Consider the following 12,579-nt stretch of genomic DNA (forward strand, 5'->3'; position numbering starts at 1 on the left):
ATGACTACATGGTCGTGGATGGTCGCTAGGTGGCACAACGTACAGTGAGCTTGTCCGATCATCTAAATGATCAACAACAAGTGGGTTCTCTTGATCATCACCCACAGAACGCCGAACCCTCCAATTCCTCATCCGCCCAGCACCGTACGTGGGCGGTCAAGATGGGCCTCCTAGGCTGTGGAAAGTGGACGCGACATCTCGCCGAACACATGCGCTCACTTCTCATTCTTGATTGGTTGGTCGAGAGGTAGTCGTGCCTGCTGCTAGCTTTTCTCGTAGTGACCAGATCGCACTTTGCTGCAGGAGCAGCACGACGGCTGCATATGTCCGTACTGCTCGCTTCCATCCTCCATAGCCTGGCACGAGGCTCACGCAAGCTTCTGGCTCACTCCTGAGTCTCGTGACTTTGCTTTGCTGCACTTCCCTCGGAGCTTCAGGATTCAGTAAGCGCCATCTTGGAAGCCTGCGACAAGATCGAGTACTCGTTGAATCGTTAATGTCTGCACGGACAGGACTCACCCGCGAACGGGTCCTCTGGTAGGTTCTACCCCGTTCGAATGGCTTCTCATGGAATCCAATCGCATCAGCCTGACGAGGTGGAGCATCACAACAATATGTTCCATCCACAAGACCGGTACGGCAACGATAGTATTGACGAAGGCCCTTGGCTTAATTTGACCGCATCTATCGTGTCATATGCATCACAGTCGTCTCATCGATCGAGCAGCAGTCCTTCAGACATGGTAGAGAATGCCGCAGAGTCGAATGAGGAAGTGCTACATATCCGGCAGCCCCTTGCAGATACTGCTTTCCACAGACAGACAGCCCGCGCTTTTGGATTCCCTTTCAGCTGCAGTCTGACCTTCCAATCACTCTTGCCAAATCCGCCTTGACTCCTTCCCCTGGCCGATGACTTGCGATGGCACTGTATCACTTTCAAGGACATTAAAGAACTCCCTCCGACCGCAATATATCTACCACGTATGGGGTTACATCAGACCTCATTCTCGCCGAGCTTCCCCTGTATGGCACAAATCAACCTTCGAGGAATACCTTGATTGGCGCCTCTAACGACATGAGGACGTATGGTGCACCTGTTCAAATCTCCTGAGCTCGTTCGAGATACCAACTGCGGCCTTTGCGCTGCATGACGTGCGAAGGTCCTCCAACCTCTGTCTGCGGATGTCCCGGCGCATGACCTTGTAGATAGCGGAAGGTCACATCATGCCTTGCGTCACGAACGTGCACGAGTGGCGTATCAGTCGCATTCTAGGTCTTATTGTTATTCAGTGAATAGGACTTAGGCTGAGTGTACAGTGTGTGTTGATGCCAGTCATGTCTGGTGACGTCTCTGCCTTGATCACAGTTGCAAGCGAGGGCGGCGCGGATCGACAGGCTGATCTCCACCTAGAACGAGCGGGAAATTGTACAGCTTCCTCTCCCACTACTCATCTCAGTCGGTGACACAAGAGTATCAGGAAGAAAGCGAAGTCATATCGTGAAGAGTTATGTCACGACTGCGAAATATATGGAGATGTTTACGTACGTCTACATTATCAACATAAACCTGCGAGTTCCTACAACGCCTATCTAAGCCAGTCATACAGTCGATGGCTTTGTGCAATAGCATCTCACTGTACACCATCATACACCCAAACGCCATTCGTGCAGTACCCTTGCATCACCCAGCTAGTTTTTACGAAGAATAGCGGCTTCCATGTCGGCCAGCCGCATCTGGAGGTCGGCTTCGTGCCACTCAGGACCGTACCCAGCCCTGACCTTCATGAGCGACCATGGGTCATCGAGGCTCATATCCCAAGCCAAGATGGGCTGGGCATTGTCGAACTCGTCGTCCTCACAAGCAGCGTCACTCATGGTGTTGTGGAGTTGCAAGCTCTGCGCGTTCAGGTGGCGGGGCATGTGCGGTGCTGTGCTTGGGAGAAGAGCATTCGCTTTTGGGGAGCCAATGGTGGCCGCATCTTCGTCTTCACTAAGCGTACTCTCGTCGGCGATTCCATCTGAACCGTTCTCTAGGGATGGGAGACTCTCTGGTGTCGAGCATCGAGGGCCAGAGTGTACTTGTGGCTGAAATTCATGTTGATGTTCCTCGTGCGCATGGCCCACGTCGACAGGCTCTGTGGAGCCGCGTAGGTCCGAGGTGAAGTTGTTGTGCGAGGCGAGGCGCGTTGCGTCCCGCGAGTGACCGACTGCTCGCCGAGCCGATTCTGTGGAATCCCAATCAGCCCGAATCTTTAGTATTGTAGCACCCGTCACTCACTGTTTTTGGTCCCGCTTTGATCTGAGAAAGTAGCAGGTCTCTTGTGTTGAGACATGTCTTGAGGGTGCTACGCTTCGTCAAAGGACTAATTGAAGAGAGGTATGAGTGTGCAGAGTCCAGCTTGAGAGTGGGCGGTGAAATGTGGAATGAGCTTGATACTTCTCTCGCTCTAAGTGCGGGCGTCGCCAGGAGCAGTATTTATGGGCGCACGGATTGCATACATGAAACAGAGATAGGGATCGGAGCGACGGCATGCCTTCGCACCGCCAATGGGTGCAGTCGAATGGGTGTGTGACATGTTGGCGGCTGCGCTGCTTATTGGAGAGGCGACAAATGCTTGCGGCAAGCTTCAGACTCAGCTCAGGAGCTTCGCTCGTGCTGGGATGGAGCCTGCAATATTGGCTCCAATAATGGCCACTTGCGCTCGACAGGAGTCACAGGGAGATGCGCCAGAGATGATCGTCGTGTACTCGTGCTGGCAGCACTGGCTGGGCGTGTAGAGCGGAGATTGCGATGGACCACATCAGAGTTGCACGCAAGCCAAGGTCAGACGACTAGCGGGTCGGTGGCAGGCTGCTGTAGGGGTCACAGCAAATAGAGCCCACATGTCCAGCTCGGAGGAGTGATCCGTTGGGGATTCCAGACCATGACCTGCCGCGAAGCCGAAAGTGGAGTGTACCGAGCCTGCAGCTTCACTTAACCAAGCTGCTCCGTCGCTCAGATCAACCTCGAATTGAGTTTTCATATAGTCTGTGGCTTGGCCGTGTCAGACGTATGCTCCAGTGTCCCATCTGCAGATGTCTGCGCCGTTTGTGGTTGGCACCCCGCTTTCAGCACATGCGTCTTTGCTGAAGCCCCTCCTTTGCGTATGCCAAGCCAATCTTCTCTGCTCAAGCCGGACTCCAGGACAGCCGTCTGAACACGACTGCGAGGGAGGGAGCTGGTTTGATAGCCTGAGGTTCCCCAGTCGTCTGCTGAAGGAGAACATGTCCGCATCCCGGCTGGTCTTTCTCAGCGAGGTGCATGGGCGGCCGCAAGCACTGCTCGTGCGATGCATGCAGGGCGGCACACCTCAATCAATCCTGCTCATACTACCATGCAGTGCAGGGTATCCTGGTAGCTCTGGGAAGGTCGATTCGGCGTAGCGATCCCGATCACGAGCTACCATTGCAGGCCTTGGCGGGCGACGACCACGGCATCATCCTGCATGCCACGTATGCAGCTCCATCACTCTCGGCTCGCGTCAGACAGCTTGATCGATTGGTCGGTTGTTGTGTAGGTGTCAAGGAAGTGCGGGTGTGGCGTGAAGGCAAGAAGGCGATGCTGCTTGCCAGACCGGTGAGAAGTTCTAGCCAGTGAGATTGCCTGTGGCGAAGCGTGATGGGCGACGTGGGCAATGACTGAGGCATATAGAGCGTGGCAGCAGCACCACCAGATCTGTTGCAACTACACAGACATATATGCATAGATAGAAGATGTTGTTGTTCGCACGCCTCTTACCTACCACATCCCCCCTCTTACCTCTGACCTGGGTGACGTCTCACCTAAAACCCGGTCCTCGACCGATAAAGACTAGCGTATTGAAGCTCCGTGGGTTAGTCGCGTGGCTGCATCAGCCCCAGTCCATCATTCGATGTCCCATCCCCCTCGACAGATGCACTTGACCATACGTGGACGCGAGTAACCATGAGCCTTGTTGTGGGACGGCAGCCTTCAGACGCCTGGGACGGTGAGCTTTGGCGACATGTAGACCATCGGTGTCCTCCGAGGCCGCCTCACCAGTCTTCTCTTTCTTCTTCCTCGCCATTGAGCCTCATATAGCGTTGTTTTTGGTATGAGAATGGCCGTTATGGCCCACCTCGTTCATGGACATGATCAGCGAAGTCTACAATTCATCGACTTTCCGCACGAGAGTCGTAGTCGAGAGAGCCGGTCACTCCCTCACGACGACTTGTCCGGCATTGGTACTTGGTCTCATCGCGCAGAATCGTCATCTGGGCAAATGGGCGACTTCCTGCGTGATAACACATACTCTTCTGCCATATCTTCTAGCCATGAGAAGATTTTTGAGGGCAATATGGAGTTGTACGAGGCCTTGGCAGCCGATGCTGCAAGTCGTTCGCCGTTGTCCAGTGATCAGGGTGGGCTACAGTCAACCGACAGATCGACCGCCCAAACGCCAGTGCCACAGCTCTGGAGAGTCCACCAGCGAGTGCACAGAGTTGACTCCGCTACAGCACTGTCAAACACCTATACTGCTTCCAGGTCTTCCGCGAGCGGACGTCAGTCACGGCAGTACGAGTGTACAGTATGCTATGCCGTCTACCCTCTTCTGGACAGTCTAGAACGACACGCACGAGCGGCGTCTCATCGTGTTTTCAGCTGCGACGCGCCTGGCTGCGTCAAAAGCTATTTCAGGCGCGATGCCCTGATCAGGCACAAAGCTACGCACAGGGATATCGCAAATCACACATGCAATCTCTGTTGGTCAGAAAGTGGCGAAGCGAGAACATTCAGTCGGAAAGATCACCTGGACAAGCATGTCCGGGATCGCCACATAGACTGGATGAGTCCACAACAACAAAGCCGCGGCATTCATCTGCAAACGAGCTGCGCACCATCCTATACTCTAGCCTCCTCATTAAGCCGCGACGCTCCCGTCAACTCACTACCGAGTTGCTCTCCTACAGATATCATGATGAGGGATGACCAAACCTGCAATAGCACAGCTTCAAGTTGTCGACCCTCACCACCTCCAGACCGACCAGATGGTCCCCGCTACCGCGGTCCCGAATTGTACTTCCTGGACTACGCCCTTACCCAAGTAATGGGCCGCGACTCTCCAGAATTGCGGGTGGTAAGACATCAGTTAGGATTGCGAGCTGGTTCCACAACCGAGCAGACAAGGCAGGTTCTGAAAGAGTTTTCTGCCAACCTCTCGTGCGGCGGTGATGCAAGTAGCAACTACACTTGGAAAGCTGAGGAGTACGTGGAAGCGTAGCAGGGAGATGTTCATGGCTGTGTTCTGGTGCGGCTGTTATCACTATACGAAATCGCCTGTGCGCTATTATGGGCCGGGACTACTACCACTCATCGACACTCCTCGCGATTGATCTTATTTGCACGTTTGGGTAGTACTCCGTCCTGCGCAGGTCACTAACGGCATCGAACAAGCATGTCTTGGATTTTGATTATCGATAGAGAATTGTGATCAATCGATGACCAGGCGTATTCGGCAAGCAAGCAATCGTAGACACTCAACATAGTCTTACTCAAAACCCAGTATCCATGCCAGAATTTAGCAGAGTTACGCCATTGACATTTGATGCACAGAACGCGGTGGTAGACGTGCTATCAAGCTACAGCCGCCGCACTAACAACAGGAGCAGCCCTCCTCTCTTTACCACCAATCAAATACACCGCCGCGCGTATCTCAAGCAACGGATCATCGCTCGCATCCACTCCATCAACTCTGGGAATCGGATCGAAGATGATCCTCTTCTGCTCCCTAGCATCCTGTGGCTCCACCACACTCTCCTCAAGCTTGATTATGCCCAGCTCCACTTTCTTCCTGCTTTCAGGCCAGTGTTTCGTAACATCGTTCGTAGGATCGCCTGCTTCTGCGATTTGAGCTAAAAGCTTGAACTCTACTGGTGAGGTCGACAAGTGCTCTTCCAGCTCGTCGAAGAGGTAGGTACTTGACTTTTGGGCAACCTCCTCCGCTGATAGAGTATGAACACCAGCTACCGGTTCGATCAGATATCGTACAATCGTCTCCCTGCCAGTCTCCGGAACAAGCCTAAACGCATGAAGACCAAAATACGCCAACGTCCCAAAACTAATCGGGAAAGGCTTGGGCTCATTCACAAACCGAGCAGCCGCTGGATGAGCATCCAGATACTCCCCAATACTCCCGTCCCCAATCGCAGCCAGCACCTCCAGAAACTCCTCGCCCGTCCGAGCAGGGAAGGCCTTGGTGGAATGGAACACGATATCCGTATGCCTATGCCCGTCCTCGCTCAGCACGAAGCGGACGGCCATACCACGGGGCATACCATTGGGATCCGTGTCCGGGATTTGCGGGAGGCCGGTGGAGCTGGAGAAGCGGACGATGAGGGGGACGGGATGGTTGAAATGCGGTGCTTTTGACAGGTTTCCAGCTTCAGCAGACGGAGTGAAAGTGCCCCCGACGAGCTTGCCGCGGGCGTGGGCTGAGTTGATTTTAGTGGAGCGTAGAACATGAGGGTTTTAAGTCATGAAATACCAGCACGAAACTCCCGTGGAGTATGGAAAGCACCACGCAGACCTTTCACCAGCTGGTCGGCCGTCACATTGACTTTAGGGTCGTCGGACAAAGGCATGATGGGCTTGGTGGTTTAGTGGTATTGCGAGTGCCGTGGAAAGATTGCTCTGGGTCCTGAACCAAAAAAACGTAACTCATGTAACCTATAATCTTCCTTCACAGCGAGGAGGACAGCCAAATCTCTTGTAGTTTCTGTGTCCTGCACAGCTCCACGGCCGAAATCTCACACCATCATGGCCGACCCATAAGAAGTGCATACTGTAATCAGCACAGCATGCCCTTCCGCCAATAGTAGACGCTGTCGGCATCGACATATGCATGTCAATAAGGGCTGACTAAGGCGTCTGTAAGTCTCGCGCGATAGCAATGTTCATCATAAAGATCAGTGAACAAGTCCGTGGTAGATTCGACCATGCCCCGAACTGGCGCCCAGTCTCGTTTCGGGCCCGCTTGGCGTGGCGTGATTGATGCGAGCTGATGACCGAGCATATTGTGATTGGCGAGAAGGGCGCAGCCAAGTAGCGCGGGTTCTGGCTATCAGCTTGTGTGGGGTCAAATTCAGTTCTATCTAAATGCCATGATTTCATATCATACAGCTCTAACATCATATGGCAACTTAGCAGGCATTTCAATACATACAATTACACCCTCTCCACCAGCACCCCACGCATCCGAGTCTCTCAGATTCGGGAGCACAGCATACTCGCCTCGGAGCAGCTCCCTCCCCCGTGTCATCTGACCAGAGCAGACCTCGACTCCCTCAGAAATCCCGAAACTGATCATCCACCTCCCTCCTCTCCCTCTCCCTCTCCGCCGGCCCCTCCCTCTGCTGATGACTCCCCACCTCCCTCTGACTCCCGGCCCTACTCCCCACCCCCATCCCACTATCCGCCGTATCCGGCCGTCCCTCCCGCCTCAAATACTCCGAATAGAGTTTATTTCGATCCTCCTGGTACCTCGGACTCACCACTCCATTCCCATTCCCACTCCCGATAGAACCCCCCAAGCGCCCTCCGACGTCCTCGGAACTCATACCCATACCCTGCTGATCCCGCTGCTGGTGGCGGTTCAAGGAGCCCGTAACCTCCTCATTCTCAACCATAACCACCATCCACACCCCGACCCTCTCATCACTCCCCAGCAAAGGCGTACAATGGATCCAGCGCGGTTTCCCGACCATCGCCGAGTCCCTCTTCCCCGCCTCATTAGAATGAGTAAGCCAACTCACCTTCGCCGTCACACTCGTGCCATGGGCCATCGCATCCAAGATTCCCTCGCGAATATGCTGGGGTCCGCCAATCCGTTCGAGGAATTTCGTCTGCAGGAGGCCTGGGATGCGGAGGGCGGGGGAGGTAAAGGTGATGCGTAGAGAGGGGTAGGGGCGCACGAGGAGGTACTAGCACTTCAGGTCAGTCAAGCTCACACTCACAAGCTCACACTCACCACGACTCACATTCTGATAAACGCCCGGTAACCTCCCACTCGGTCCAAGCGCCGCACTAGGCCAAAGCGTCCTCTCCGTAGCCGTCTCCTCCATCCCCAACAAAATCCTCTTGCCCCTCCTCTGCGGCGTCGCCGTCGACGACGACTGATACTGCTGCTGCTGCTGCGCCTGCGCACCCGACTTTCCTCCCTCAGCAGAAGCGAAACTCCTCGCCCTCCCACTCCCACTCCCGACCATCCTCCCTTCCTCCTCACTCAACATCTGCCCGAGCTCATTGAGAGCATTGTGAGCAGATCTATCCCTTCCCCCGAAACGACTCTCGCTACGATCTTGCGCGAGTAAGCCGGAGAAGGACTCCAGACCCCTCCCGTTCTCGATTAGGGAGCTGACGTCGATTTGGCAGCCGAGGAAATATCGGACTTGGCCTTTATTATCATAGAGCGGGGCCAGCATGAGGAGATTCATAAACGGTGAACCATCTCGGCGATAGTTCAATATCGTCTCGCAGATTTCTTGGCCGGATTGTATAGCTTCGATCATCCGTCGCACCGTGGCGTTGCTAGATTTGGGCCCCTGGAGGAAGCGGCAATTGCGGCCGATGGTGTATTCGCGGCCGTATTGGGTGGTGTTGTAAAATTCTTTTGCACATCTGTCAGCTTTTGTCTTCGGGCGCGCTCTCAGGGGAATGCTTTGTGAAAAGAGGCATACCTTCTGAAGCATAGACGATAGGATTGTCCGGCAAAGAAGGATCAGTCACGCAATACACTTCCGCTAGACTGGGGATCAGTTCCCGCATCACCGGGGCGCTATTTCCCGTGATCTCCTTGACCAATGTGTCCGTGACAAGGGTGACGAGTCTATGTGTGATATATGCCGGCAAGGCCTCCTCCACAAGATCCTCCACTATCTCCGCCGACTTGGCCTCGAAGCGCTGGTCTAGTGTTGCCGCTACATAGCGTGGACGGCCTTGGTTCGGGGGGATCTGTTCTGCGATGGCGTTCGCGTACTGTATGGCTGCGATGGCCTTTTTCGTCTCCATATACCGGGCGAGGGTGTCTGCTTGCTGAGGCCGGTATTGATTCAGGAAGCGAGTGAGACGAGCAGCGTGGTTGTGATCTCGGATTATCGCGTCCAGATGATCGGCGGAGAAGAGACGGTCGGAGAGGGCTTCGACGTTGTCGTGGGTGGCGGATGGGGGAGGCGGCTTGAGGTCGTAGGAGGGTTCGTCTTCGCCGGAGCCGGAGCCGGGGTTGTTGTTGACGGTGGTGGGTGGGGTGTAGTGCTGTTGATGTTGGTGTTGCTGGCCGCGGGTGTCGACGTGGTCGAAGACGCTTGGGGGACTGATGGACCGTGGAGCAGACATGACTTCTTCCACCTGCTCCGGGTATACCTCTGGCTCTGGCGCAAAGTCGAGCTCGTCCGGTTGTGTTGCTGTTCCGTCCGGCTCTTGGGCAAGGTCAAGCGCACCAGCCTGGACGGTTATCTGTTCCGTGTCGGGTTCGTCTGGTCGGGCTGGTTCCGCTGCTGGCTGCCAATGCTGAGCTGTCGGCGTCTTGTTTGACTGGGCTTGACTGGTCGCTATAGATGAGTTCCGAGAGAGGGTGTCGCGGTCCGTTTTCGTCTTGCGGCGTAGAAAGGGAAGGATGGGCGTTTGGCGACGAGCAGCACGAGCCTGAGCTACATTCATCCTCGACAATGGATCTATATCGACATGCTCTGCTTATTAGATCATCAAGTCAGATGAATTGAAGTAGAGATCGGGACGGCGCACGAAGCACTGATGCTTTCAACCAAGGTTTAAGCAGGGTAGGTTTCGGTAGCGCGATGGATGACAGAAAGTAGTGTGTTGTCAGACAAGACGACATGCAGCGTTACCTTGAAGCCATTCGTGCCATTCCCTGCCATTGCACGTAAATAGATCCGATGCATATCCCGCAAGCACTACAGCGCAGAGACATTGGCCGGGTCTCGATGATGCTGCGTGGCCGCACGCGTGCAGCACGTCTCCAACCTCACCATGCGGAGACCCGATTTTCACACCTGCCATGAAGTCATCTTGCATATCTCATAAGTGCGGATCTTCCCGATCGCGAATGGCGCAAAGACAACGGCGCGAGTGGCTGGTTAGCCGCCATGTCAACCCAGATCTCGCATGGGGTGCCTTGCGATAAAGATTTTTAACATGCTGCTTCACGATCGCCGGTAAAGAAGAACCAGCGCACGGTCAATAAATCTAGAACGCAGTCGCCTCTGCACTCCATCACGTCGTCTTGATCATGCATGGAAGGAGGGATCAAAACCACTCAACATTCGCTCGTACCCGTCGTGCGCAAACATCAAAGGTCAATGCAGCAGTACGCCACAGCTCCACCAGAAAGAGCGATGTTCGCGAAGCAACGCCACGAGGGTAGGTACTGGAGATAATGAAGGAGAGAGGATGCGCGGTAGGTGGCAAGCTGTATGGAAAACGAAATGCATGATCGAGCAAAACACAGTCACCCTCCACATCCCAATCAGGCAGGAGCTGAAGCCCGACGAAACATGACTCATATCAAGCATAGACATCAGTATCAACACCGCGAGCATACATCGCACCTCCGAACAAACAAACCGCAGTATTCCGAGACAGGTCATCACATTCAAACCCCCCAAGTACGACCCCACCTCATTCATATTGCCCCCCATCATGGTCCTCCAAATCCTCCCCCTCCAATACACTGACATCCCCGCCTTCGCCGCCCTGGACGCCGCCGCAATGGCTGATTGGGGTTTAGCGGAAGCAATGGCGCACGACATCCCCGCAGGCGAAACCCGGGAACAGTGGGTCTTGAAGTTTACGCAGCAGGGGTTTGTGGAGAACGATCGGGTCAAGTGGTTGAAGGTCGTTGATACGGAGTTAAAGGGGGAGAGGATGGTGGCGGCGGCGTTGTGGCGGTTTCAGTTTGAGCCGGAGGAGCCGAAAGCAGAGGTAGAGGTGGATGACTCGGCTCCTGTGGCGGAGGGGGAGGTGAAGAAGGAGGTGAAGAGGCCGAGTGTCATGGTAAGAAAGCCAGGCTATCCCATCCAGAGCTCTTCCATCAAGGTCACCATCTCATCTACAGCGATCAAGCTTCCTGCCTATCTCTACACAGCTTGAGAGCCAGCCAGCCAGCCAGCCTATCCCGCATGGCACGGCTGACACCGTCAATTCCTTCAGGAAGCAATGCACGAGCAATCAAAACCCTACACAGCCAAGTACATCCACGGCCAACCACATGCCCGTACGTGCCCACCCATTCCGTCTCATATCCTTGAAAGAGAAAAGACGATCATTGTTGACGCCCCTTTTCTTCGGCGTGGCAGATCTCTCCGTCCTAGTCACGCACCCGTCCCACCAACGCCGGGGCGCAGGTAGTATGCTCGTGCGGTGGGGCTGCGCTATGGCAGACGAGAGGGGGTTGATACAGACGTTACATGCGAGTCCTGCGGGTCTGCATGTGTACGAGAAATGCGGGTTTAGGGTTGTGGAGACGTCGGAGATGGATTTGAGGCTTTGGGGGGTGGAGGAGGTGGAGGTGAGGCGGTATATGACTCGGGATGCGAAGGGGAAGGGGGAGGGTGAGGGAGTGTAAATTTTTCTTAGGGATGTTGTGGCGAGGGAATGGAGGGATAGTGTAGATGGGCGAACCGGTTTGTCGCGGTTTTGATTGATGGCTCTTACTTTTTGATAGTGCTCGTATTGGACCAAACTTGGGCGGTGGTTGTGCTGTGCTAGCCCTGGTCTTGGTGTGTGTATGTACATATGTACTTGGCGAGTTTTGCCACGGCGTTGCGTACCTGCCTCCAGGCGGCAGCATTCCGTAGTTAGTATCCACTTCCCACACCCACCCATACGTCACACTGCTTGGCTACAGTACCTGCTCTTCACTGCCACACTTCACCACTATCTGAACAGTAATCAAACAACATCGACTTCTTGATCCGATACAAGCCAGAACACTCCACGCTATCTCATCACACCCAGAGAACGAAAAGACCAAAGCAAGGAATTTCCATATTCAACACCTGACAATATGCCTCTCGTGGTCCCGGGACTCATGTCCGAAGGCGGCAATGATAAGACCAACGACTGGATGAACATGTTGATGGGGAAGAAGATTGGAGATAGCAGCAACGAGACGGTAAATTCCTGACCTGTTTTTCTCCTTGCTGCCTTCACCATCGCTACTGATGATTTATGTTCCTGCTTAGACCTTCGCCAAGACCGACCTCCCCAAGGAGCACCGCATGATCAAGGAGGGCGACATGTCGACGATGGATCATAAGCCGGAGAGGTAAGAGACTTGGCTTTTACCTGTGATGAGCTTATTGCTGACTCACGACGTCTAGGCTGAATATCCACACGGCGGATGATGGGACGGTGACTAAGGTTACACACGGTTGAGAGATACCAGACACTTTTGTGGTCATGATGCTGTGATACCTACGAGATCGTTTGGTGACGGCGAGAGTACGTAGCTATGATACGGCGATACTTGGAGCCGTCGTCGAAATGATGCTCGATTTCTCGAAGTG

General features: G+C 54.4%; 6 protein-coding genes across 6 annotated transcripts; 3 read left to right on the top strand and 3 right to left on the bottom strand.

The window, feature by feature from the left end:
- Nucleotides 1–1,689: 1,689 nt before the first annotated feature.
- Nucleotides 1,690–2,333, bottom strand: LTS14_001913 (uncharacterized protein; the record flags this gene model as incomplete). The annotated part of the gene is made up of 2 exons (XM_064834621.1): nt 1,690–2,225; nt 2,279–2,333. 2 exons carry the CDS (start codon nt 2,331–2,333, stop codon nt 1,690–1,692), a joined length of 591 nt encoding a protein of 196 aa, XP_064697492.1.
- A 3,299-nt stretch (nt 2,334–5,632) lies between these two features.
- LTS14_001914 (uncharacterized protein) lies at nt 5,633–6,639 on the bottom strand (the record flags this gene model as incomplete). Its single annotated transcript, XM_064834622.1, has 2 exons — nt 5,633–6,489; nt 6,543–6,639. The coding sequence occupies 2 exons, from the start codon at nt 6,637–6,639 to the stop codon at nt 5,633–5,635; spliced, it is 954 nt and encodes a 317-aa protein (XP_064697493.1).
- A 702-nt stretch (nt 6,640–7,341) lies between these two features.
- On the bottom strand, nt 7,342–9,712 carry LTS14_001915 (uncharacterized protein; the record flags this gene model as incomplete). The annotated part of the gene is made up of 3 exons (XM_064834623.1): nt 7,342–7,977; nt 8,035–8,663; nt 8,734–9,712. The coding sequence occupies 3 exons, from the start codon at nt 9,710–9,712 to the stop codon at nt 7,342–7,344; spliced, it is 2,244 nt and encodes a 747-aa protein (XP_064697494.1).
- Nucleotides 9,713–10,711: 999 nt separating this feature from the next.
- On the top strand, nt 10,712–11,161 carry LTS14_001916 (uncharacterized protein; the record flags this gene model as incomplete). The annotated part of the gene is made up of 1 exon (XM_064834624.1): nt 10,712–11,161. The coding sequence occupies one exon, from the start codon at nt 10,712–10,714 to the stop codon at nt 11,159–11,161; it is 450 nt and encodes a 149-aa protein (XP_064697495.1).
- A 283-nt stretch (nt 11,162–11,444) lies between these two features.
- Nucleotides 11,445–11,636, top strand: LTS14_001917 (uncharacterized protein; the record flags this gene model as incomplete). Its single annotated transcript, XM_064834625.1, has 1 exon — nt 11,445–11,636. One exon carries the CDS (start codon nt 11,445–11,447, stop codon nt 11,634–11,636), a length of 192 nt encoding a protein of 63 aa, XP_064697496.1.
- A 441-nt stretch (nt 11,637–12,077) lies between these two features.
- On the top strand, nt 12,078–12,448 carry LTS14_001918 (uncharacterized protein; the record flags this gene model as incomplete). Its single annotated transcript, XM_064834626.1, has 3 exons — nt 12,078–12,185; nt 12,256–12,338; nt 12,394–12,448. 3 exons carry the CDS (start codon nt 12,078–12,080, stop codon nt 12,446–12,448), a joined length of 246 nt encoding a protein of 81 aa, XP_064697497.1.
- Between the last annotated feature and the right edge of the window lie 131 nt (nt 12,449–12,579).

The sequence above is a fragment of the Recurvomyces mirabilis genome (assembly GCF_035927965.1).
Source record: "Recurvomyces mirabilis strain CCFEE 5264 chromosome Unknown scaffold_4, whole genome shotgun sequence".
Classification (NCBI taxonomy): domain Eukaryota; kingdom Fungi; phylum Ascomycota; class Dothideomycetes; order Mycosphaerellales; family Teratosphaeriaceae; genus Recurvomyces; species Recurvomyces mirabilis.